Consider the following 27153-nt stretch of genomic DNA (forward strand, 5'->3'; position numbering starts at 1 on the left):
GAGAGCGTTATCAGCCGCTGAAAGCTGGCTGCAGGAGCGGAGTGTGAGCACAGATAGAGCCGGGAGAGGGTGGAGGGAGGAGGGCGAGGCGGCTGAAGACTCCCTGCCCCCCTCCACCACCGTCACTGCTTCCACACACACACACACACACACCCCTCCACCCCTCCAAGTCACCGGTGACGGCACAGATGGGCGCGACGGCGCTCAGCTGATCCGGATCCAGCAGCGAAGGCCGGCGGGCACCCGCCGCTCCGGGAGCCCCGGCGGAGCTCCGTGGGATCCGCCGCTCTTCTGGCCCTCCCGTGAGTTCCGCCCTCCAATCTGCTTGATCTCTTTTTTTAATGATTGTCAGATCGCAGCAGGAAGCAAATGTCACCCGTGCGTGTGCGTGTGTTTGATATAGGAGTGTCATCTGACACAAAACTTTTTACAGCCCTGACTGTGGGCTGAGGGGAAGACTTAACCCCAGCCCTTTTCTGTATGGGGTAGAAAGGAGGTATTATGGTTTGTGCCCTCACTGTAACCTAGTTACAGTGTGTGTATGTGTGTGTGTGCGTGCGTGTGCGTGCACCTCAGTCATATGTGAGCTGTTTGCTTTGGTCGGAGCCACTGAATGGAGGCCATTGAGAGCAGAGCAGAGCCGTTGGCGTAAAGTGCACTGTTAATGCCTTGTTTCCACCCCAACTCCACCCCTGTGTCTGGAGAAGCACGTTCCCTGCCGTTTTTTTTTAAGCAGCGAGAAAGCCTGCAAATCTATAAGAAGGGTGGACACTTATGTAAAACAGAATGTGCATGAATGCCCTGGAGAGCTGCTGAAATCCAAAACGAAAGCACAATGGAAAGTTGGCAATGCGAGCACAGCGTGTGTGTGTGTGTGTGTGTGTGTGTGTGTGTGTGTGTGTGTGTGTGTGTGTGTGTGTGTGTTTCATATAGCTCCAGAGGCTTTTTTAAAATTTATTATTACTGCTGCTGTCACCCAGAGCTGTGAGAGCAGGCGGGGGTCCGGCACCCCACTCTCAGGTAATTTCACCCCCTTAATGGAAATGTTAGTGGGTGAATTATTATCCGGGTCCAGCACTTTTTTTGTCCCTTCAAGCAGGATGAAGGTGGCGTATCCTTACATTCAGGAGTGTGGAACAACCGGTGGTGGCTTCGTGTTGGTATTTATCTCCGTCGCCCTCTCCAGCTCTCCCACCCACACATCTCTTCCTGAGACTGTGTTTACCAGATGTCTATCTTCCAAAGAGCAACAGAGGGGAAAGGAGGGGTTGCTATGCAAATCCTGATGGGCTGCGGGTCAGGACCATCGTGTTCGACTAAGTACCCCACGGATCCTGTGGCTTAAAATATCTCGATGTTGTGCTCCAACTACGCTGTAACTAACAAAGTCAATACAGTGGTTCTCCACAGGTCGTCATAGTTACGTGGTTGCAAACAAACCCAAATGCAGAAATCAACCGCAATCTGCCGGGGCGGTTCAGTCATTTTAATTGCATTTGTTACAAATAGAGGTTTAGGCTAGATAGAGGGCAAATGTGTCCAGAAGTGCTACGAGATATTGGATTTTTAGTCGATATGACTCCTTTTGTGGGACAACTGATGATGCGGTACACATCCATGATGCAGTAAAAGGTACACATTCACTGGAATGAATGAGGAAATTACTCCAACACAGGTTACACTTCACATATGCCATGTTTCTGGACAATTTTTCTGCACTCACATTTCAAGCTTATTCAGTAACGTTGCCCATATCAGCCCACATTGATGACATACTGGTCACGTCCATCTCTCCAAATAAATATGCCCAAATTAGGTGAACTCTTATTTTCGAGCTGAATGAGCCGAAGAATGAAACATTGTTTGAGGATCAAGGAATCAAATGATGGTTTAATATTACTATGTTTATATGTTTTTACTATGAGTTTATTACATTCTAGAAGCGGTTACAATTAGTAATAGTCCTTTTTCAATGTGTTGCAGCTCATATTCAGGGTGAGTTATTTATTTAGTGCCTGGAATCGGGGCGGCGTATGGTGAGGAGTCTAGAGCGCGAGAAGGGGAACTCACGTCCTCACAGTTTTTCCTTCTTTTTTTTTTTTTATTAGGAATGTTAAACAGGAATCGGAAATGTAACGCCGCTTAAATGTTTTGAATTCACATCAGATCCACATCCTTGGTGATAAATGCTGAACCCCTAATGGTTTTCCACCATTTCTATGCTGCTTAGTCAGAAAAAAACAACCTCAACTTAATCCTTTCCCCATTTTCCAATTACTCAAGATTAGCAAAACATTGCGCTGCCAGGCTACCTCAATTTATGAGCCTAGAATATAGAAACCCTTCGCATTCTGTAGATGTTTTGTTTTCGATGAATAGCAGCAGAAGCGTCCGTGAAACGCTTACTTTGTGATGTCCTCCCTGTCCGCTGCAGCTGCCGTCATGCTCCCACGAAACATGCGAACAGGTGGTTACGACCTGCCGGGGGTGGAGTCAAGCGACGTCCCTCTCATCGGCTACAGGCCCTTGTCCCCCGATGGCGGCAACAAATCAGGGAGGGGTGACAGCGGCGGTGACCCGGAAACTTCACAGGTGAGTGTGTTTTCCCTTTTTCAGTGAAACGCATCCATCATTTTTAGCATACATGCACACAGTTGCTGCTCGTCACCTCCCCGAGCACCATTTCACCACCGATCTCTGTCCCCAAGTTATTCGCTCGGAGATGCAAATCACATGAGCGTTCACTGGGCACGTCAGTGTTAACAGGAAGTATGTCATTAAAAAAAAATAACTCTTGAATGAAGAACAGCAGAGGTTAAAGCCTGGCCAAAACCGGGAATATCTGTGAATTATGTGAAACTGAAAACACACAACATTAAGACAATGAAAAACATTGTGCCATATTACAAACAGCAATCAGTAAGAAGAAGAAAAAAAAAATTTAAATACCTAATCTGGCTGTAAAAAACAAATTTTGAGGAACAATTAGCCAAACCAAGAAGGAGCACAACTTGACTCCTCGGACCAGAGTGAAAATCACAAATAACAGGGGCTGGTCACAATGTGAACCAGGGGTGAAAATCCAGCTGTTGGACATTTTGCTTTTCAGAGAGCATTTTTCCTTTTTTGAGACATGCAATGATTCTTTAACTGCAACTAACAGAATGCCTCTAAAGATGGCGACACTGAACCCAGTCAGCTTGACGGTTTTCCAATTAAAACAGAGTCCGCTGCAACGACAGTCTAGACTGACAAAAAGCGAGGGTGATACATCTCTTATTATCACAGTGGCTTCATCTCCTGCCTCTTTTTCCTCGCAGAGCAATTCCCCCTAAATGCTGGGCTTACACCTCACGATTTTCAAGGTAGTGGACTTAAAATCGAAAGTCGGAAGGAAATTTTAAGAGTCTCACCGGAGTCGCGGTACGCTCCCGTTATCTTGGCTGTGTGAGGTGGTAATGTTAGCAGTCTTAGCAATAGTAGATCAGTTTGTTTCCAAGTCTAGGGCTTACAACAATAACAAATGTTATCATTATGGCAATATTATGGCAAGTCTTTATGGTGATGTAACAAAATCAACAACCAATAGATGTGCTCGAACAAAACTGGAAACAGGAAACCTGGTAGACAAACAATCACTCGATTGGTATTGGCATCAGAGACTGTATTTGTTGGCGGTTTGGATAAACCAGAACAGCGAAGGATTCCCCAATCAGTATGGAGTGTCCAGAAAGAGGATCGGATGGTGGAGCTGTGGACCGAATAGCCTGGCTTGGACTATGTTAACTCTCCAACATATAACCACAGAGTAGAGAAGGAAAAGTGATGGAGTGAAAAAGCAGAGGTTCTGAAAACGCCCCTGAAAAAAATTGCTGAAAGAATCTAGTTGCAGTTTTCCACGAGTCTTTTCCAAATCTTTTCAAAGGCTTTTAATGCAACATCCCCAATCTTTGTAAAATCTTAGTCTCAGTCTTAAACAATTAGTCTTTAGATGTGAGCTGGTGTGAAATGATAGTTTTCCACTAGTCTTTTCTACATTTTTTCGAAGTCTTTAGATGAATGGGTGGCTTAAAGCAAACCGCCCAAGGAGCTTTTGCAGCCATCTGAGCAGCGTCAGCTGGACCGACGAACACAGCTTGATATTGGCTCACGGTTTTCAGGGAGACCAGGGAGGAGATGGTTAACCGCAAGGCTGCGGCAGCAATATTTGAAATCCGCAAACATCTTGAGGGGTCACACGCTCCCGGAATCATGGCGACCTCGTTGTAAAACAGGTGCAGCCCAAACACGTGTCGTCATCCCCTCAAGTCTGCCTTCAGTCTATCAGACACCCAAATGTCAAAGGTCAAGCAGGAATTAAATAGAGTCCTGGTAAATGACCACAGTCAGATTCAGCGAAACATATGTTTCCATCACTAGAAACTACAGTCCCCGAAAGTATGGAAAAACATTTGAAATGTTCCCTCCCGGGCCCTCAGCTTCAGACGAGATCCCTCTGAGGCATACGTGTGGTGAAAAACCTCACGCTTCAATTATAGCCGCGGCAGTAACATTTTCCTCTGAGTCATGACCCTCCGCTGACCAGCGCTGGAGACCCAGAGACACGTGACCCGCCATGGGCTTCCACTTCGCGGCGGCCCTCGAGTAACTCCTCTCTCCGAAGGAGAAAAAAAATTGACCGGCTTTCCAAATGAGCTTCCTCCGCGGCATTAATAATGTAACGCGGCGGTTTGGTGGGTCGATGCGGCCGTGCACCTGCTCCTCTTAGAAACACTATCCCGTACCGCGGGCCGTCTCCGAGGACAGGCTGTCAAACGGAATCCAATATGGCCACTTGTTCATTCATTCATGAGGGAAACTTGGAAGTCGGGATGGAACAAGTGTGTTTTCGGGGCCGGTTTCATTCATGGATGAAAATTGAGCCTGAGACACTTTGATATCTGAAAATCTGTTATCACATTTTGTGTCTCTTTCCACAAAATCCTGATAAACCAGTGTTTTTGTGCCTTTGGATTGAACTCATTACTCCTGGCAAGGGGTCGCGCTTCAAATCAATAGCTTGACAATTTCTAGTATTTACCGCTTGTGTTTTCACGATATCACCGGTGTTTGATTTTGTTTGTTTGCTTTTCTCTCCGCCCTCAATGACCCCAATATGTATCGGATTAAACGCGAAAGATTTTCTTCTTATTTGGTCCGATGTGCTCTGGCTGTGGCCAATTTGTTGGAAACGGTCAGAAGACCATGTTTGCAAATGACGGAATAAAAGAAGAGACATCCTCAAAGCATGTAAGGGTGAAAGCAATCATCATCTTAAGTATAAACCATCCATCCATCCATCGTCTGCTGCTTATTCTGCACTCGGGCTTGCGGGGGATGCTGGAGCCTATCCCAGCTGTCTCCGGGCGAGATCTGTGGTACTCCCTGGACGAGTCACCAGTCAATCGCAGGCCCACGTAAACAGACAAATAATCATTCACTCACTCATTCAGGGCAATTTCTCCTGATTTTCTTCCAATTAACCTGCTGCATGTTTTTGGAACCCGGAGGAAACCCACACAGGCACAGGGAGAACATGCAAACTCCACACAGAAAGGTCCCCTTGGGACCCTTTAGTAAAACCTTACATGGTAAGGTTTTAGGATACCCTTGATTCCCCCTTCATAACGATTTTTCCGAAACTTACAGAAACAATTAATGGCATCACATTTACAGACAACGTTTTTTGTCTGTACAACAAAGAAAAATAAACGTATCCGTCAGCTCCAATTTAAAATCTGTGACATAGTCGAGCATTTTTACTGACTTCTGGTTATTGTCTATCCAAATTTCAAGGGGTTTCCTTGTCAACTAAAAGCACTTGATCGTAAACGTGTCCCAATTGTTGCCAGAGACAAACACGTAACGGCATTACAAGTGTTGCTTTGTATGTCGAGGAAACGGTTTGTTCCCTATGTTTGTTCCCTATGTTTGTTCTCTAAGAGGGGCCAAAACAACACTGAGCACCAAACCAGGTCCATAAAGAATAGTAAAGAATGAAGCTTTGACCTCGCTCGGCTCCTCCGGGATCGGTCGGAGCTCATTGCGAAGCCATTATGACTTCCATAGCAAGCATCTCGGGGCCGAACGGGGGCGAAAACTCCACATCTAGATCTGAAATGGAGCGGGTGGCGTCCTGATGCGGAGGCAGGTCCGGGTGGAAAGGTTGGCTCGTAAAGCGCTACCCTGAAGTGTTTGCACGTTCCTCTGCTTTGCAAGCTTTTGTTTATACTCATAAAAATCCACGGGTTAAAGCTCTCTGGACATTTTCCATCGTCGTCCATCCAGGAAACAGCTGTGGAATAATGAGAAATTCAGGAGCCAGTTGAAGGCAATGAAAAATAAATTAACAATATTCTACACGGGCAGATTATATCCAAGAGACTCCTTGCATCAGAGCGAAGATTTTCTTTCATATAGGAGGAGGAGAAGAGCTGGGACCTGAGCGCCACAGTGTTTTACTTGAAAGAAAGCAGATAACGGGCACCGGGGGATATGGAGATGAAAGCTTGAGAAGGGGAGAAGGGAGAACGATAGGAAGGAAGGGGTTGTGGTTGTAAAACACTTAAAAAAAACAATGATTATCTTTAAATAAAGCTTCAGAAGATATATTTACGGCGTATTTGTTCAAAGATGGCGCTTTTTGGCACAGAGGAAGGATAGCGTCATCGATTTGCTTAAAAAAGTTAAGAGTGTGTTGTTGTTTGAGAGCAAGGGGGGGTTAAAACGGAGTGTCGATATCCTGCCCGGTGCTTTTCTGGTACCTTCCAATCGCAGGAGGAGAAGGATTACGCAGGTCTAACTCAAGATGGAAGGACAAGGGAAGAAAAATAGCTTCGCAACACGACAGCATGTCCTTTTTCCTGTGTTTGTTTCTGCTTGTTATGGACTTCCTGAATGGCGCAGGGGGTGGGGGAACTTTGCGGAGTTGAAGGACTTAGACTCGATCCCATTGAGGAAGGAACACAAAGGGGTGCAACTGGGGCAGGGGGAGATTGATAAATGTGGGATGGAATATGAGAAATTACGATAAAGTTCCTTTTTTTATGGCGAAGAATCAAGTTCCCCTCACTCATAATCTTTTACACGGCCGGATCCAAATACGATAGGCCGCTCTCTTCGACCGAGATTCCAGCAGGTGTTAAGAAGTCGTATTTGGAAGACGCTCCTGCTTTTGCGCCGAGGATCCTAATATTACCACAGGCGGAATCCGAGCCGGTGACGATTTTTCGAACGGCTCACCAAATGATGAGTGCGAGCATGAATTGTCTGTCGGTCCTTTAAGAAGGGACGACCGGGCAAGCAGACACTGCCGCAGGGATCTGATGTTATATGCGCAAAGTGTATTTCAAGCCTTGTTTATCTGTTAATCGCACTCCAGACGTTTAGCATCCCTTTGCTAATTGAATCATGTCGCACTGCACGTTTCCCTTCGCTCACAGGCGTGATGCATAAAACAGATCCGGGCATATATTTGCCAACAAAAATTACATGTTCTAGTTAGTAATAGTTTTTACATTTCAAAGTCAACCTTGTCGGTCCAATTTTTGCCTAAATTACAATCACAAAAGTATTCAGCGAACAAAAAAAAAATCTGTTTCATTGTTGTTTTTTTCTCCTTGACAATCCATTAGCTGATATGCTAACACACACACACACAAACAGTTAGCATGACTTCACCCTGCATTGTCATTAGCCCTTAGATAAACACAGCCTGCTTCCTGGTTTTAGCGTCTGCTAGAATCTTTACTACCTGTCTCATTACAGGCCTAAGGGCCTTTGTTCCTACGACTTAAACTGCAAATTAAACGAGTAAATAATAATAATAAAAAAAAATACACATGTCTGAGCACTTTCACAATCCCAGGAGATTACGGTTTCCTCAGGTAATGGCTGTTTGGCCCCGGCATCGAGTGCCCAAGAGCAAACTCCGTCAAACTGGTTTATCTTTGTGGGAAGGTCGTCCGCAGAGGGGAGACAGAAAGAGGGAGGGTATTGTTCTGGAAATAGCTCCAGGGCTTTGTCTCCCAGTGTGTGTGTGTGTGTGTGTGTGTGTGTCTGTTTGAGTGATTAGTGTGTTTATATGTATGTTATTCATGTGCATGTGTGTGCGCAATTGACTGAGTAATAAATGTTGTCCTATCAACTCCAGCAGGTTCCAGTGTGTGTGTGTGTGTGTGTGTGTGTGTGTGTGTGTGTATTTAGTGTGCAGAATGGGTGTGCCCAGGTGATGCAGGCTCCCGGGGGCTGGACTACTCTCCTACTTCTGTTGTGTCTCCTGTTAACCGGAGCCATCGAGTCAGAACGGCAAACGCTAAGGACATATAGTCCCAGATCTGGGTCAGCGGGGAAAACAAAGGTTGAAGCCAGAAAAAAAAAGGAAACGAGAACTGCAGATGAGAGAAAATGGGCACCATGAGCAGGTTTTTTTTCACAACATCCTGAAGATCTCCAGGAAGCTAGGCAGTCGCTGCTTGTCTGAACTTGTTGGAGGAAAGGTAACGTGTGTGATCATATTTTCTCCAGTTGATTTCATGGGAAAGGTAGATTCAGAGGGCAAAAACAAGAGCTCTGGATAGAGAGATTAATATTCGGCACGGCGGGATCTTTTTTTAAATTGTCCCGGTCAGCTGCCCGTGGGCCCGCTTGACCTTCGATCAAGTCAAGTCAACGTAATTCAAAACAAGCTAACAGAGGCCGACACATGCTCATTACTACAAATTATAGCGTCCCGGGCGAAAAGCAGAGCAGAAATTCATGTTTCCCCTTCTAATTCTGCGACTTTGAATCTGCAAGGCTCTGGATGAGGACCCACGTGATGAATGAATGAAAATTGTAGACACGTCGTACAACTAAGAACCTTGTCTGCTGCTTTATTTTGAGAGCGTTTCCAAGGTGTCGCTCATGTGACGTCACATCCATTGACTCATTAAGCGTGTGAAATTGCGAAAAGGGGTTTTAATGCAGGGAAGGCGTCACAGTGTTGTTTTGTGGCTTAACCGTGGAAAGTTCCAGCTGTGCGAACTTGATATCGAAGGGAGCAGTTGTCAAAACAAAAGGCGATTCCCGACCACCAAGATGAGTCCATCAAAGTAAAACTAGGGATTGATTAAATCTAGAATTCTAAAGATATTCGCTTGCATTTAAAACTGCTTGGATTTATTTTTCGACTTATGTGACTAATGGCTTTGGAAAACAGCTCGGGAGAAGGCTCTTATCTCGCCGGCAGTTTTCCGATGAAGGCGGCGCGATCGTGCAGAACCAAATAACAGCAAAGTGTCTATCACCTGCCGTGGTAAGACACTTGTGTCAACACGTAGTTGCAGATAAGATGTAGCAAGTGGTGTGTATTTTGAAACTGGTTTGTTTCGGTTTAGATAGTTAATCACTTAATAGTTTGGGAAAGTTCAATTCCTAAATTAGAGTTAAAACCGAGTCGTGTCAACTTTCAGGCCGAATCCATCTGATAGGTATGGATGTTAAAGGGGGAAGATTCACTTATTTAATTTGCCTGCCATTCAGCCGAAAAAAAAAAGCATGTCAGAATTATTAAATATTTGTGATGAAGGTTATTCTTTTTTTTTTTCAGAACAGTGAAACACCTTCTACCCTGTTTTTTTATGCATACCAAAAAATAAATCATGGTCTTCATCTAATGGGGTTATAAGCTCACAAAAGTGCTTTCAAACAGCATCGGTCAGTGTTCATTCATTCGTGATCCATACCACTTATCCAGGGGGTCGGCTGGAGCCTGTCACAGCTTCAACCAGCTCACACTGAGACATTCCCTCTCATCCGCACAATGTAGAGAACCAACCGTTCACTCTGTCATTCTCTCATCTGTGCAACTTTGGGTCTCCGATGAACCCGCTGCATGTTTTCGGACTGTGGGAGGAAACCCACCCAGAGTATGCAAACTCAAAGCATGGATCGTGCCACCTAATTGCAGCATATTTTCATTTTTCATTGAGTTAACACTCAGGTTTTTTTTGTAGGTCGATCCCCTGCCGATGAAGACCACCTGGTACTGTCCTCTGGATCTGGTAAGCAGTCAGCGCTCCGCAGTGTAATGTGGACAGGGCGGCTGAGCGTCAGCCAGTAGCTACGCAGAATCTGTGTCAGGGACTTTTTTTTCCTCCGGGCCAATTTGGATCGTTGAGAGCTGCACGCAACGTGCTCCAGAATTGGTTCAGAGCTGCTCGATTTCATGCTTTTTACACACACCCATCTCTGAGCCCCCCAATGTCGAGGCTTAGGCTCGGTCACTTGAGTCTTCTCACGTGCACGATCTGTGTTTTGACCCGATTCCTCTGCTCAACAGCCCCCTGTGGTCGAGGAGGAAGAGGATGGGATGATTTACACTGTGGCGGTCAAACAGCAGCACGGCGGTCTCACCAGCCCTGTCGTAAGACATCCTGACCGGCGCTACGTGACGTTGGAGAAGCTTTTTTTACATAAACCATAAACCTCTTTCTCCTCCATCCTCCTCCAGTCGTCCATTTCCCGTTTCCAGTGCGTGAAAGCCGGGACGGAGGAGAAGTTGGTGCTGCACCTCCTCCACTCTTTCTCACTGGGAGACTCGTCCTTCATCACCATCTTCCTCTCCACCTATCGGTCCTTCACCTCCACAGAGAGAGTGCTGGACATCTTGATCGACAGGTGATCTCTCTTGCAGTTAGCTGCCAGTATATGACACCTAGCGTCAACAACTTACAGACGTCAGGTCTATTCGGACCAATCGGCATTTAAGAGGCCGCTTAGTGCAATAGCAGGCCTTTTAGCCGAATGCTAACATTTTGCAACGCCATAGCCTTACTAAAAACAACGGTGTAGTGTTGAGGCCAAGCAGAGAACGTGGAAGGGCCGCACAAGGATTTCTCACATATTGCAATTACGCAAACCTCTTCTGCTCTGACTTATCAAGGTCGCCGTATGAAATAGGAAAGTAGCTTTTAGCGAGTTAATATAATTGGATCCATAATGTCGGATAAACAAACCAATCGGCGCCTGACATTCCTGAACATTCTTTACAAACAGGTATGTCGGCATGGCAACGAATCACCGGCGATTTCGTGACTTCTCCCTTTTTGACATTTCGTCTCCGCAGACTCAGCCAGTTTCGACACAGGAGATGTGCAGCAACCGCGTCCGAGACGCGGCCTTTGCACAAACGAGTGCTGCACCTCGACTTCAGAGGATTCTTCTGCTATTACATAACGCCACTTTACACCGTTCAAATAGTCGACAAAATAAGGGGATCATTGCCGAATAGGAACATTCCAGAATTAACAGCTCCGATTAACATGTAAAGCTCGTGTTTGATGCTGACTCACCGAGCTGCTCCTTTTTGTTTTTTTTTTTTTTTTTGCTTACTAACTTCATCTTTTTGTTCAGATTGGAGCATCCGCCGGGGGACAGTGAGAGGAGCCAGACAAGACAAGCGTTCAACAAGTAAGCTTTAAAAATCCTCCCCTTATGTTCATTATTGCTTCCAGTCCCATATTAAAGATGCTTGTTTGTGCACGAATCAGAGTAATATTACAAGAAATAATAAGATGAGATAAGATAAAGGCATATTAATCCCGACGGAAATTGTCGTGCCAGATGGCTCTGAAATTGAAAAGCGGAGAGTGATGAATATGACTTAACTTACTGCTTGAAAGAGAGAGCAGAAAAGAAAAAGAGAGAAAACTAGGAATGGTGATAGAATATACAGCGCCGGAAGTAGGAAGTAAATACTGATATATTTATCCGGTTTGAGCAAAAATTGATCTTTTCTCTTTAACCCTCTTATTATGTTAAGGGTCAATTTGACCCATTGGGTCAATGGGTGAAATGGGTCAAATTGACCCTTAACATAATAAGAGGGTTAAAGAGAAAAACAAGAAGGAGCATAAAATATTTTGTTTCAGACTTTTCAGATGCAGACAAGGAGTAACGTTTATTTTGACTTTGCGCCCCGGTTAGTCTTTTAAAAAAAATAAAGCGAGGGGGGAAACTGAATCGTGAACATTTCCACGGTGGGGATTACGTTTTGTGCTTTAAAAAGCGAATAGCTCTGGATTAACGGCACGCCAGGCAGCGTGTCGACAGGTGAGTAATCTTCCTCCTCCTCCCGCAGGGCGGTGTGCACGGTGTTCAGCGCCTGGCTGTCAGAGTACCCCGAAGACTTCAGGGGTCTGAGGGAACCCTCCCGGCTCCTGAGGCTCGCTCCCTTCCTCCCGCGGGACTTGCCGTCCGCGGTCGACCTCCGCGCTCGCATCCTCAGGATCGCCGAGGAGCTGAGCGAGAGAGCCCTTCTGCCCGACGGCCGGGGAGGTCAGGGAGCGACGCCCACAGGTGGGAATACGGACTGTATCTGAGACATCGATCTCCTCCGGCGTTTTCAGACTAAATCCTCCTCCGAGGAGCGGAGTCCTTTTTTTCGCTGTGCTCATCTTCGACTGCGATCACAGCCGTTCTCCTCTTCGTCTGATGGTTTCCTCAGAAGTTTTCGGTGAGATTGCCGGATAACGAGGTTGTTATCTCGGGAAACTCACTTTGTTGTCTTAACGTAAGAAGATTAACGTGTGATGATGAGACGCGGGGATTCAAAGGGGGAGAGCGGCGGTGGAAAAAAAAAAAACGTCATCGCGCCGGGCAGGGGATCAGAGGAGCAGCACTGAGGCGGAGAGATTACCGCTATTGAAGAAAATAAATTCTATTAAGGACCAGCAAACAGATTGTCTCATAAACAGAGGGATGCTGCTACATGTTTTATTGAACAGCTTCGCCCCTTTTGCAGATCAGACGGATATCACCAGCCCGCCTCCTGATGAAGCACAGTTTGAGCCCACCAGCATCCTCGGGTTCCCCGTGGCGACCATCGCTGAGCAACTCACCAAGATAGAGACGGTAGGTTCTGCGCCAAGCTCGCCTTGAAAGCAAAATATCAATCAAAGATGGTGCGTGTGAGAGTGTGCATGTGTTTGCGTGTGTGTGTCATTGGCTGCAGTCCTGCTTCGACTTCAGTGCTGATTCTGCATTCTTCTTCTGCTCTTTCTTCTTCTCTCACTTCTCCTTCCCCATTTCGGTCATTGACCGACCCACTCGTGTTGGGATTTATCGCAGTGGCCATGTGATTTAAATCTTTAGCCCTCAATTCACCACTCATACGTGTCACAGAGGTCATGGACCTGTCGAAATGTCCTCAAGTTGTTTAAAGTCAGAAATTGGATTCAGCTTATATCCCAATCAAAAGTTCAGCGGTTTTAAAAAATTGCATTTACGGCAGATCCCGCTTGACCTAGAAACAGATTGCACCGCAGAAAAGTCGGGTTCAGACAGTCCGATTTAATTTGCGTGTATATAACAATAATTGACTCCCAACTTGTCAACTGGTTGGCTGTAAAAAAAAAAAAAATGCATCAGGCAAATAACTGCTGCTTCTATTAACCTACTTCTCTGTCAAGTGTTAGACAGCCGCCCCAAACATTTTCCTCGCCATTCAAAAGGCAAAAACTGCAGCATCAGCGATATCAGGTTACGTTTGTCTGGTCAAATTATTGACATTATGTTGGGAAAAGCCACGTGGCAAAATTCATACGGCAGGTGAGATGATTGCGTGGAAACAGATTGTTCTTCACGAAACTTCATCCTGTCTTTCTCAGGAGCTGTTCCTGCGCCTCGTCCCCTACCACTGCCTGGGCTCTCTCTGGTCTCAGAGGGATAAGAAGGGGAGGGAGGGCGTTTGTTGGTCCGTCAGAGCCACCGTACGTCAGTTCAACAAGCTGGCCAACGCCGTCCTGGCGTCCTGCCTCCGGCCCACAAAGCTGCGCAGCCAGCAGCGGGCGCGGCTGCTGGAGCAGTGGATCCGCGTGGCGGAGGTCAGTGTGCTAGAAGTCAAGGTCGGGAACTTAACAGCGTGTTGCCGCTAACGCGCCGCTCACAGGCCAAAACTGAGAAAGTGGATTAATCCTGAAATAAATAAGTGCAACTGTGGGATTGCAGTACTTCCAAAATCCACCAACTCTGCATTTTCCAACAATAAACCTCCAGTAATCCTCTCATCATAATCCCATTCTCTGCTCTGACCGAGAATGTATCATCTTAAAGTCAGCGGTGTTTCCTCCAAACGGCTCCAATTTCACATCAACAAACACCACCATATCGATGTATGAGTGTTTTTTTTTTTTTTTTTTTTCTCTTGTTACTAAGACTGGCAGGAAATGACAAGGGTGATCAACTGTGTGTGCCGGAGACAAAGTAAAATGTAAAAGGTGCTCTTTACACTTCCTTTGAGGTGCTGAATAGGAAATGAACTCAACAATATGCTGAGTCAGGAAATGGAACGGTTCTGCTTAAAAATGTCATCAGTCAACCAGAGTAACTTAAGTCCATAAAAATTGTCGACCTCATTGCGTGAAAAAAAAACATCAATATATATGAAAAAAATATAATTCATTTATTTAGATAACTATATATCGAAAATACCACAGCATACATAGCTTTTGATTGTTGGAGTGTGTCAAGCAAACTTATTTTCCCGTCAAAAGACCGTAGCCAGTTCTTGGTCTAAAGCTACCTTTGACACACTCATACACGCGTACACTCTCGCTTTAAAATCCTCTTTGGCAAAGTGTGGAATCACTGGTTCGCTGCCAAAGTGCTGTTCCGAGCGCGAGCTGCGGTTCTTATGGGACAAACCTTTTAGCCGTATACATTATTCAACACCTCTGACTGACACTGTAACTTAATACCAGCCACCCACAGGTGTTCTCAGTTACAGCAGGGATGTGTGAGCGCGCGCCAGGGAATTCACAAGCCTACGTGTGTGTGTGTGTGTGTGTGTATATGTTTGCGCGCTCACTTTCAACAGGAGTGTCGAGCTCGGAAGAATTTCTCCTCGCTGTACGCCATCGTGTCGGCCCTGCAGAGTAACCCCATCCACCGGCTGAGGAAGACATGGCAGGACACTGACAGGTGTGTCACCCAACAACTTGCTTTTTCAAATATGCTAAACTTTAGCTCTCAAAGTGGAAAACAGCGACCTCTGCTGTCTGGAGTAGCAACTGTCGCTATCTGGGCCTGCATGTGAGAACACGTATACGTAACATGATGCAATATGGCAAAATCTCGCATCATTATGTAATGGTGTCCAATTCTGCTGATAATCAATACGGTCATTTTAAACCATTTCTTTTACCATTTGTAGTTGTAAAAATTGAAATAAAACATCACTGTAGATTCCTAACTTCTTCCACACATTTGGTCAAATACATGAGTTTTTCAAAATGAAATTGTATAGAGTTTCATAACCTTAAAATCCAATGATGACATTTATTATTTCCCCTCCTTACATTTAAAATCCATTTCAGAGTCGGCGTAGAAATAATGCGCAAATAATGTCTCAACCACTCCAGTCGTTTAATTATCAATGCAAATATAAAGTATAAACTCCAGCAAGGAAGCCTAAATATTTCCTTAAAAAAGAAATAAATTCATTGATTTAAAAACATAAGCTTGCCACACCCGAAACGTATTTCAACCAACAGCCACGAGCATTGTTATCGGTAATTCGAGTCAGTCTTCTCTCATATTCTCCATCAATCAGCATCATCTGAAATGTTAATAACCTCTTTATTAATGGCTCATGTAATTAGATTTCTCCAGTTCCACTTTTTTTTTTTTTTTTTTTTAAAAAGAGCTTTCTTCTCATTTAATCAGCTTCAGTAGAGCTGAAATATAAACAGATTTTAACATCGAGTTAATAATCCTCCTCTGCAGGGAAGTGACGAGGAGGTACGAGGAGCTGTCAGAGATCTTCTCAGATAAGGACAACTACTCTCAAACCAGAGAGCTGCTGAAGGAGGTACGTCTGTCAAAATACCATGGAAATATTGCATGTTTCATGACGTCAAGCACATACATAACATTTTAAAAGAAGAAAAGAAACCCCCACTAATATTCATTTAAATCACCATATCTGCTCTGGTGTGGATAACACAAATTTAAAAAAAAAAAACTATTCTGACATCACTGCTGATCTCACTTAATTTCCTGCATGTTTTTTCTTGTTGGTTTTCAGCTGGTTTACTGTAACCTCTCGCTTGTTTTTTAAGATGTTTACTTGCTCTATTTCAGGACATTTCTGCTGTATTTCGTGTATTTTGCGGATATTTAAAGGCTATTCAATGCACATTGATAGATCATACACAACAAAACGCCTAGGTTTGCTCGGTGGAAACCTGCATGTTTTTGCGTCTCTTTTACTGAGTCACTGCAGAGTTACGGTCTGGAGACGAATTCATTTTATCCTTTCAGACGTCTTATTAGAGGCCTATTTTTAGAGCCGTTCCTTTAACAGCACATGTTCACCTGCTTGGTAAATAAATCTTCAAAGATGCCTTCCCCCCCACCTTTTTCCCTCTCGCTGCAGACAGGTGTGTGTCTGAGATGTGACGATGTGAATGCGCAATGTTCTGAAGCATTAACTTTATATTGGGAGAGAAAAAAAAACAAAATGCTTGGCGTGAAATATGTAGAAAATACACAAATACATGAGATTAACTCACATATAAGCCTGTCGACAACTGAGGTATTTTTTCACAAAATATCACTTGGCAAAATATGCGACACCCTAGTTTTCAGTTGAAAAATACATTTCATTTCTGCATCAACTATGGCTCTTTCCTTACATTTCAGCCATAATGTATATACTGTATCTTATTGAATTATTCAGGTTATCTCCATTGTAAGTGATGCATAAAGTAACATGCAATCAAATATTAAAAGCTCACATACATAATTTTCTTCTATTACGACAAAGCTCTTCTTCATTTCTGACTGTTATCGCAGTTTTGCTGTAGTTTTGCAGTTGTACCAATTTTCAGCTAATTCCACCAGTGTGTCTTTATTTCAGTTTATCTTCCCTACGAAAAATCGTGAGGTGTGTGCCAAGCTGCACGCTACAGGACTGAGCGTTATTGTCCACCAGAGTGGAAAATTGTCTTTGGCTCACCAACAATATGAAGGGAGACAGTAATAAAGACAAGCAGGAACATAGGATTTTTTTTTTTTAAATGCAGAGGGCATCCAAACCATTGGCGGTTATTAAAACAAACACGCGAAGACACATATAACAGCTGCTGTCCTTGTTGCTGAGAGGGTTCCTGTATGTGTCCCGTGGGTGTTTGGATATTTACCAATCATTTTACACCATCTTGGAATTTTATTTATATTTTTTTAGAGGTCTCGGGTGGAGGTGATCAGAACAGGCAGGAAAAATAGTGTTAAACTGCCCTCAACTGGACATTTAAGCAAACGGCTAGAAAGAAAAGGAAAAGGTTGAATTGACTCTATTCATCTCTTAATTTAACTTGCGCCGTTGTTTGTGGGTGAGACATTAATGCTGCTGCTCTCAATCCCTCAAACACAGACCAGTCTATTAAAAAACGAAATATCTTAAGTGTCAAAAGCCGTTTCAAAGTTATTTCTCAAAGTGCACAGCCAGTGTTTCTCTATCAGTAAATCTTCTTTCTTTTTTTAAATTCCAGTCAGCATCTACAGAAGTGAAGCTTTTCTTCTCTTTTTTTTTTCGGTGGTGAAAACAGTAAGAGAGTTGAACAATAAGAATAAGAACAAGAAACCGGTCTAATCAAACCGACGTGCCCCTATTCTGTCAGATGCATCTGCAGATCTGCATCATATTTGGTTAGTAAGAGTGTTGCAGGGAGGAGCGAACAGTCTGATTATTTTTGCCGCGATTGAACTGTAACGTTGCAGCGCGGTCCTCAGTACCTGTGCATTTAGATGCATTTTTTACCCCCCTGGATCCTCCTTAGGAATCCAAAGCGCCATTTGTATTCATTTCGGAGGCTTTCATGGCAGAAACACACCATCGCCATCTGTTGGCCTTTGATTTATTCTCCATATTTCCAGCTACCCTGGGACGAGCAGACAGTGGGTGGATGAGGAACACAGGCTGATCAAAGGCTTTGTAAAAGTTTAGGACAACAAATACTGATTATCAAATAGAAATTAAGTCATTTAGACATTTGATCTGCAGACAGTCGGAATATCCAAGCCTATAATGACATGTTTGAATTTGTGTTTAGGCTCGTATTTAGTCGGCCTGCGTCACAGTTAATGATATTTCCGGCCCAAATACTGGCAGCTTTTCACAACTGTGAAAAAATATCCATGCCTAAATGTATTTTCCTACCAGGATAGTCTTGTAATCTTATTATGTGGTAGATTTACTTGACCTTACACTCCTCCAGGAGGGCATGTTTTGAACGGTTTCTGTGTTTTGTCTGAGTCTGAGAAGCATTCACTGGATATTACGATCTAGATTTTCTGCAGAAAAAGGAAAGATATATGAGAAAACATTAGACAAAGAAGAGGACGAATCTTAAAACATACTGCCAAAAAGATTGCATTTAACATGTCTAATAACATGTTTGCCTTAATGCTGAAATACTCACTACAACCATGACATTCATTGAACTGGGAAATGATAGCAGCAGCAGCAGCAGCAGAACATAAATAAATAGAAATGGGAGTTACGTAAAAAACACCATGCATTAAAAAGGAATATTTTTATTTTAATTGAGCTTTATATGCAATTTAGTCTGGAAAAAGGAAAAGCCTTTATATAATATAAATGCAAACTGGATAAATCAACTGTAATGTGCAAAATAAAACATTACATAACTAATGGCACTTTAAGCATCAAAGTATTTTAACCTACAAATTCCCAAATATATCGTATTTACCAGTACCTTGCTGCTAAATAAATTTTACAAAACTACCTGAGCCAGAGGCTAAAAGCTGAACTGCCAAATAGGGTTTAAGAACCACTGGGACAGCCACAATGTAACAAGAAAAAGGGTATTTCACTAAAAATGAAACGTAAAGGGATCAATATGTAGAACTGCCTAACAGCAGCACAAGGGCTAAAACTCACACCCAACTGTATTAATGTGATCATAACAACTATAAGTCAATTCAACATTAATTATCACGAATGAGGTGCTGCACTGCCACCTACTGACACCAATGAGAAAAAATACATTGTGAAATACTGAAAAATGCTACCACGCATTTTTTGTATCTGACATAGACACACCGAGCCCAAATTTAATACCGGCGAGCAATTTTGTGCGTCCACTCTGTAAGGAACAAAGAAATACCAACTGCCATAGTGTTTTGTGTTTTTTATTGTTAATTTCTACAGGGACAGTGCAACAGCTAATAATATTGGAGTCGAATGATAGCAATTTGGAATCTTGAGAGACCAAGAGGACATGATGGAAGAAGCCCATGAGCAGAAATCAGCACTTAGTTATATACTGTGACTAGAGGTTCAGGGAGGGACGGTCACAATTGAACTCAGTCGCACAAAACAAGCTCATCTGTCCCTGACTTATGACCAGCCTCTTCTATCTGCGCTGAACAGAACTGACACGCAAACGGCCATTTTTTCGGAGTTTATTTTCATCCTCTCGAGCACGGACCTCTTTACAGTGACTCACTATCACCTCCTTAGGGACAAATTTGTGTCGCAAGACTGACGAGGCTGACCAGGAAACTGCACTTTCAGGAACGCAGTTCTAGGACTGCAATTCCAGGACCCTGTTTGTTTTTCAAATGCAACTCCTTTGCGGTAACGTCTTGTGCTACTCAAAAAAAAAAAAAAACGCTGTTTTACACTATTTTGGCCTAGAAGTTCATACCTTTTAGTCACCTGACTTTCAGTATTTGTATTCCCTAAATCTAACGGAGTGCTTTTTTTACATTAAACTAACCAAGAGGTTTTTCTCTGAACGGTTTGGTTCAAACTTCTTTACTAAAACTGCTTCATTGCTGACAAACTAACACGTATCCATTAACGCCCTACTTCCGAGATGCATGCAGGTCGATCACATGATTACGAAAAACCCCTCAAACTGTCAAGTTATGTGACGCCCCCCGGCGGTACGATTTTGTAGACCGCTGGGTCAGACGGTCCTGCACGCTGCCGGGATTTTAACATTTTGGCTTTTTTTTTTTAACGGACAAAATGTAAATATTTGTTCACTGTCACGTTCAAATTTGTCAAACGCTACAAGACACTGCTTAGCGTGTGTGTGTGTGTGTGTGTCGTGGTGAGATTATTTATTATTTGCCCCCTTCTGCTAAAAGAAACTTGTGTTTTTGTCCAGCAGGAAGGCACATCGAAGTACGCCAACCTCGACAACAGGCTCAACAACAAGCATCCCGTCAGGGTGAGTAGATGGGAAATACTGATGAAACGTGGTGGGCTCGGGGCTCTCTCCGCGGAAGATCACAAGGTTGAGCTTGCTGTGAACATTCGGCCAGTGGAATTAAATTCCTGGTAATAAAACAGGTTCAGTCATCACATCTGAAGGACCGAAACAGTGAGTTTCCTTATTAAAAGCCTCCAATAAGGTGATTTTGAGTCAACGTGACAGTTTGTGAATTGTCCCACTGGGGTGGCGTCTGATCTTCCGGAGTTACATCACTGGGATGTTTCTTACGGAATCAGGCAAGATGTCAGTCACGCCGATGACCTCGGTATTCATCTCCGTGGCAAAATCCTCAAGCAGAGATAAAGACAGCGATCATTTTCACCGGTTCTGAAGCTAAAAGATCGCAGCGGATTTAGCCCGAAGGCTTCAACATTCCCTCTGGCTTTTTATCAGAGACCTTGGAATATTTAGTAGTGATGTAATACCCTGTAAAAAAAAAAATGTATGAACATTTTGGAAGCTCGGGGACAAAATCATCAGCGGTAAAATCTCATCCGTGGTGAATTTAAAATTCTGGACAGCCGGAAATGGTCTGCTATAATGCATCCATCCATCCATCCTTTTCCGCTTATCCTGCACTCGGGGTCGCTGGGGATGCTGGAGGCTGGAGCCTGAACTGGTTGCCAGTCAATTGCAGGGTTACATATATAGACAGACAACTATTCACCCACTCACTCATTCGCGGCAAATTTTCCTAGTTTTCTTCCAATTAACCTGCTGCATGATTTCGGACAGCGGGAGAAAACCGGGGAACCCGGAGGGAACCCACACAGACACGGGGAGAACATGCAAACTCTACACAGAAAGGTCCCCTTGTCAGAATCGAACCCTCTGTGCTGTGAGGCCGAAGAGCTAACCACTGCCGCCCTTCTTACATTCCCTACTGGACAATTTAGGGTCTCCAATGAACCTCCTGCATGTTTTGAGCTGTTCAAAACGTGCAAAACATGTAAAAAAAAAAAGTAAGAATCGGAATGGAAATAAATGAATTGATAAGTCGTTCGAAACACAAGCGTCCAGGATCTTCGCCTCACTGGGCCTTATGGGGGAGGAGATGTCCTACAGATGCTCTTCGCGTCTGGGCGACAGGTGGTGGGTGAGCAGATGGCCGTGGTCCGCGAGCGCCATCGACAAACACAGCCGCGGCTCAGAACAGAAGGCTGTCGTCTTCTGGGGTCTGTGATGCTCTGAACCCGCGGAGCCGCCGTTTTGAAACGGCGTGGGCTCTGAAATGCCTTTCTGTGCTGGTCCTTCATGACGGGAAGACAAATCCCTCGGGAGGGGATGAAATGTGTTCGCTCTCTCTTGCTCAGATCGCTCCACAGTCCAGCGCCCAGGGCACCGTGCCGTATCTCGGGATATTCCTCACCGACCTCACCATGTTGGACACGGCGGTCAAAGACAGGCTGGATGTACGTTTATCTCATCTTGATCAAGGCACACACACTCACACACACACACACACTCAACCCCCCAAAACTGGTATTTAAAGTGTTTTACAACCACCGTGGTCACATGACGCGTCTTGTCCCTCCCTTTTTTTTTGCAGAACGGCTACATCAACTTCGACAAAAGGAGAAGGGTGAGTGTGGGATGGAAAAGTTCCAGTTAAATGCCTCTTGTTTGTTTTTTCATCGGAAAACAGCCGAGCGAATGCAGAAAAAGCATCGCCGGTGTGCAGTCGAACAAAAGGTGCTTCAGAAAATTAAAATAAGCTGGAAAAGTAGAAAATCAAACAACAGTTGGATTACATCGTCATCAACCTCAAATTGAGTGAGAAGTGTTTAAAACAAAAAGGAATGGCTGATGATGACCAGAAATAAAGGAAGAGAAATGTTTTTAGGATTAGAAACAAAACAAAAAACTTTGAAACATGTGATTGTTTCACATCTAAATTAAACATCATGAATTTAGCGTTTCCTCTTGTTTACTTGTTTACCGGTTTTGTCAAAAACTGACTTTTTTTCTTCGTTATCGGTCTCAAATGCAGTATTTTCATGGCGCCAAATTACAACCCAGTTGTCTGACAACGCTTTCCCTGTCAAGCAGGTCCAGACCAAAGCTCTTTAAGATGATTTTCAGGAACCCAACATCCCCTCGTGAGCGAACCCAGACACCTCAGACGTATTCCGGGTCAATGAGGGCGGCCTTCTGCCTCAACCCAGAGAGAGAGACAGAAAAGGACAGAGATAGAAAGCGAGAGTTTGACAGACAGAGGGTGATATGAGGGTCGGGGGCACCAATGAGCTCATTAATAACAACTAGTGTTAACAGTTAGCTTTAATACTCGTAAATAAAAATGAGACGCTGCAGTGAAGACGCTGCAAAACGAGAGAGCCCAGCGACTTGGGGGAAGATTTGAGGTTACGGACATGAGTGCAGACAGGGTAGGAAGAGTAGGAGGAATGGAAGAAGTACATCGTGGGATAAGCCTATGACAGCATAGCTAGGGGCTATCCTAGCTCAAAACGATAAGCTTTTTCAAAGAGAGGGGGACCCAAATTGGAAGATTGTTGCACAGAAGAGGAGTTTGGTAGCTGAATGCTCCGGCCGCCTGGAGTTTTCAGCAACTTCACTTGTTTTCACTTGCAAACAAGTGGGCGAGAATCGTACAGCGGGGAGAGAGACAGTAAAGGTCACCTGACACGACTGCCCCTTTTTTATCGTCTCCACCCATGCATCTCTTTACCCGCAGGAATTTGAGGTTTTAGCTCAGATCCGGCTCCTGCAGTCTTCCTGCAAGAACTGCGTCTTCGCGTCCGACGAGGCCTTCGTGCGCTGGTACCACAGTGTTCCGACGCTCAGCGAGGAGGAGAGGTATGTTCCCGCCGTAGGACCTCGGGACGGCAGAAACACCGGCTGCCTCTCACACGACGGACGTCCGACTTTCCTTTCCCTTTCAGCTACAGACTGTCCAATGAAATAGAAGCGCCGGGCGAACCGAGCCCCCGCGGCCCCGCCCCCATGGTCATCATCACACAGTGCCCAGAGTGAGTGAGGCGTGAGTGAGACAGATGTGGGGGCGTGCGCAGGAAATATAACGTCTGAGAAACATCCGTTAGCATTTTAATGAGTTACATCGAAAGGGCGGCACGGGTTAGCGCTTTCGCCTCGCAGCAAAAAGGTCCCTGGTTCGATTCCGACGGGGAGATGCTCGTGTTTTGCTTTGTATAAATGTGAGCATGTTTCCGTCCGGAGCTCGCAGATGACGATTCAGATGGATACAAATATCACAATGTTTGGTGGGAGTTGCGCCTCTAGCAGCCACTAGCCTGACACACTTTGTTGACGTGATTAATTTCCCATGGTGTGTCTGCAGCCTGAGTTCGTCACGGAGCAGCCTAGCCGGAGACTCCGACAGCCTCTTTGACTTCAGCTCCCCCGTCAACAACCTGCTCTCCAAATTCACCAAGGTGATTCCTCCTTTTTAGCCGAGTTAATGTTATTACCGAAGAGCGCCGTAAGAAACCGAAACAGTCATTGGAGAGCTTTGTTCCGGTTTATGCCGTATTTAGGGTTAATCTTTTTTGGTTGGGTTTTTATCCCATTTTAATCGGCGGATGTGTAACAATAACACCTTTAAACTCTAGAGTTTGAAATAAAACAAGTGTTTTAACAGAGTTATATACATTGATGAGTCCATTCCAGACTCTTAGACCTGTGCAACATCAGGGATTGCGTTCTTAATGTTATCTCACCTGCGGAGGAAATGACTCGGAGCCATTTCAGACGGAAAGCCCCGGCGCATGAATGAGGAGGCCAGAATAAGAAAAGCCTCCGTATCATTTGCAGATAAAGCAGTATTTATGAAGCGGCGATAACTAAATGGACTACAAATGTTCTGCTTGCTCGAAAAAAGGGCATCGCATTCACCATCGGTTTCAGAATTACCGTTGTCTTCGCCGCAGCATATGAGATCTCCGTCCGTGTCCTGCCTGGATGTCGACACGTCGCCCCCGACCAATGAATCTTCCGCCGTGACGTTGACCCCCACCACCCCCACCAAGTCTCACCGCCGCTCAGCCTCCTGCGGCAACAACCCCAACAGCGGCAGCAGCGGCGGCGGCGGCGGCAGCAACCAGGGCTCAGGACCCGACATGCGCATCATCCGGATACGGATGGACCTGCAAGATGGCAACCTGTACCGCAGCATCCTGGTACTGAACTCCTCCTCAGTTCTATTCACAGCAGTGGCAGAATGTCTGGTAGCAGAATGATAGCAGCACTCGCTGCCTTCTTATCTGCAAGAATCCTGTAATGATAGACATCAGAGAGTCATCACCACAGCACAACGGCGGTAGGATATCATTATCAATGTTTTTTTTTTTCCCTCCCGGCTCCCCTTTTAGGTCACCAGCAATGACAAGACCCACACTGTGATCAGCTCCGCCTTAGAAAAGCACAATCAAGACCCCAAGCAGGCGTCCAAGTACGAGTTGATCCAACTCCAGCCTGGGGGAAAAGGTAAAGGATCTCCATCCTCTCTGAAATCACCATGTTTTTCACTATCTTGCAGATATTTGGGATTTTCAAAAGAAATATGGTATTAACCGGGTTAATTCTAACACTGATCTACATGATTTTCAATTAAAAAAAAAAAGCCTTGTTCTCTAATGCAGTTTGCGGTCCATTACTCTGTATCTTTGCTTATCCTCATCAATTCGCTGTGTCAACATTTGGTGCAACAAGTCATTTTTTTTATGGTCCCGGTCTTCACAGAACTGGTCATTCCCGCGACGGGAAACGTCTTCTATGCCATGACTTCGCACAGCGTGGACTTCCTGTTGCGACGGAAAAGCGGGAACACTCCTCTCGGCTCGCAGCCAATCAGCACAGAGACGAGCGCCACGTTTCCCCGTATTAAGGCCAAGGGGAGGCGACTGGTCAGGACTCTATTTTGACCCCCAGAGACGGGCGTTCCTTCCGCTCGGGCACCGACGACGGGCCAGAGCTCACCGACTGCAAAACGTGGCCTTTTGTTTTCCTTCGCAAAATGAAATCTTGGAATTTCTTTTTTTTTTTTTTCGAAAACCCGACACCGAGCCCTGTGTTCAAATGTGCGACTGCCAAGCAGACCGCACTGAGAATCCGCCTCGGTCCGAAGCACTGGTTTCCGCTTGAAACAAATAGGATGAAGCTCTTTTAGACGGGAAGCACTCGATCCTGACAAAGGCTGAGCCACATGGGGAGTAAAATCACAATGTGGTGTCAATATCAATATATATCATAGAATCTTTTAGAGATTGGACAATAAAACATTTTCCGACACAGCAACAATGATCTGGTTGTTATATAGGTGGTCTAAATCGGCGGTCCCGAACCTATTTTGTATCAGGGGCCAGTTTTATGGGTGAAAATGTTTCCGCGGACCGGTTAGAGGCGCGGGGCTTCAAATAATAAAAACTTTTGCCAGTTCACAGTATTTAGTATGAATACAACGATTACACTTTATATTAGGCAATTACAATATTAAGTGCGGCAGTAAGGTGAAGGCGGACAGTCATCTTTCAAAATAAGATCCAAAAAGTCTAATGAAAAAACTATAATTTGTACCAAGAAAGATTTCATTTGCGGACCTGCAGGGACCGGGGGTTGGGGACCACTGGTCTAAATAACTGGATAAAAAGAAAAACTAGCTACTTATTTTCTCAGCAATTTTCTCAACAGCGTGGCAGTTTCCTGACAAATTTTGAGAAATCCCTTTAATTTAGTGCTATTTTTCAGGGTAGTCGATATTTATTGAATTCCAAAATTCTGTTTCTTGGCTTGAGAAAAAGAGGGCTAAAAGTAGAGGGGGAAATGATGGTAATATGTCAGCGCAGACTTGTAATGATTGCAATTTGACGTTCAAGTTTTCTTTCAAAAGTCATAGAAGATATTTGATATATATCGAAATGTCGCTCAGCCTTGTTCCAATTTAACAACCGCAACACTTGCAGGAAGCCTCCTCTGGCTGTTTTTGAGATGTAAACAATAAAACAGAAGATGGTGCGAGAATATTACGGCTGAAAATGAAATGGCAGTGATTTATTTCCCGGAGTGTCAAACACCGGAGCTAGCCAAATGATGTGTTTTTGTTTTGGTTGTTTTTGTAGACATTGACGCGTTTTGCTCCGACTGATTTTGAGATGGCGTTTTTCACTGGTGATGAGCGACGTGTCTGAGAAAGAATTATATCCGAGATGAAATACTGATCGAGATTGTCAAGCTACAGCAAGATTTTTACCGCGCATTCTAATTTCTACTTCCGTTGCCTTTACTACTAGAAATAAAGTAAATGGTATAATTTGTGTGGAGGTGAAATGCATTCTTTTCCGAAAAATACTCCTGACGCAAGTTGTTTTTTTTTTAATTGCTGTATTTATGTTTGCAATTTCGGGAAGTGTGCAGATGTCAGAGGGTGTATTATTTATTATTAATATTACTATTTAAAAACTAAACATTATTTGCAGCGGGGAAAAAAAAATCATGCAGTAGGTCTGGATGAATTTTTGGAATCTAGAAGTAGTAAGAGTGGAACAAAACGCTCATTTGATGTTCATAATGATCACACTAAGGTAGTAAATAGCATTTTTCTGATATGAATTCATGAAACCTCCACACGCTCTTTATTGTATTTGTTAGTTTGACAGTATGAAACACAGCTCAGTCATTGGATTGGTTCTCGGCGCCGGCCAATTGCAGTCGTGACGCACCTCCAGAACACCTGACTGACTCAGAAAGCGAGTAACTAAAAGACTGATTTTGTTTAGGATCTGGACTATGAGGAACGTGCTGTTGGTTCACTATTTGACAAAAAAAAACAAAAACTTGCCTCCTCTTC

General features: G+C 44.4%; 1 protein-coding gene across 5 annotated transcripts; it reads left to right on the forward strand.

Annotated features, from left to right (window-relative positions):
- The first annotated feature begins 37 nt into the window (after window positions 1–37).
- rgl2 (ral guanine nucleotide dissociation stimulator-like 2) lies at window positions 38–27139 on the forward strand. Of its 5 annotated transcripts, XM_086153753.1 has the most exons (21): window positions 38–302; window positions 2435–2592; window positions 10035–10082; window positions 10361–10444; window positions 10532–10698; window positions 11434–11490; window positions 12161–12378; window positions 12824–12933; window positions 13689–13904; window positions 14897–15000; window positions 15805–15889; window positions 19568–19684; window positions 20226–20285; window positions 21644–21742; window positions 21880–21912; window positions 23026–23147; window positions 23234–23320; window positions 23650–23743; window positions 24239–24487; window positions 24680–24794; window positions 25050–27139. In XM_086153753.1, exons 2-21 carry the CDS (start codon window positions 2443–2445, stop codon window positions 25229–25231), a joined length of 2397 nt encoding a protein of 798 aa, XP_086009879.1. In that variant the 5' UTR covers window positions 38–302; window positions 2435–2442; the 3' UTR covers window positions 25232–27139. The 5 variants fall into 5 exon arrangements, with proteins under 5 accessions (XP_086009879.1, XP_086009881.1, XP_086009882.1 ...); XM_086153755.1 differs by lacking the exon at window positions 19568–19684 and having other exon boundaries at window positions 20223–20285; XM_086153756.1 differs by lacking the exon at window positions 19568–19684.
- The last annotated feature ends 14 nt before the right edge of the window (window positions 27140–27153 follow it).

The sequence above is a fragment of the Fistularia commersonii genome, chromosome 10, assembly GCF_037954325.1.
Source record: "Fistularia commersonii isolate RoL2024-O1a breed Wild chromosome 10, RoL_Fcom_v1.0, whole genome shotgun sequence".
NCBI classification, from domain to species: Eukaryota; Metazoa; Chordata; class Actinopteri; order Syngnathiformes; family Fistulariidae; genus Fistularia; species Fistularia commersonii.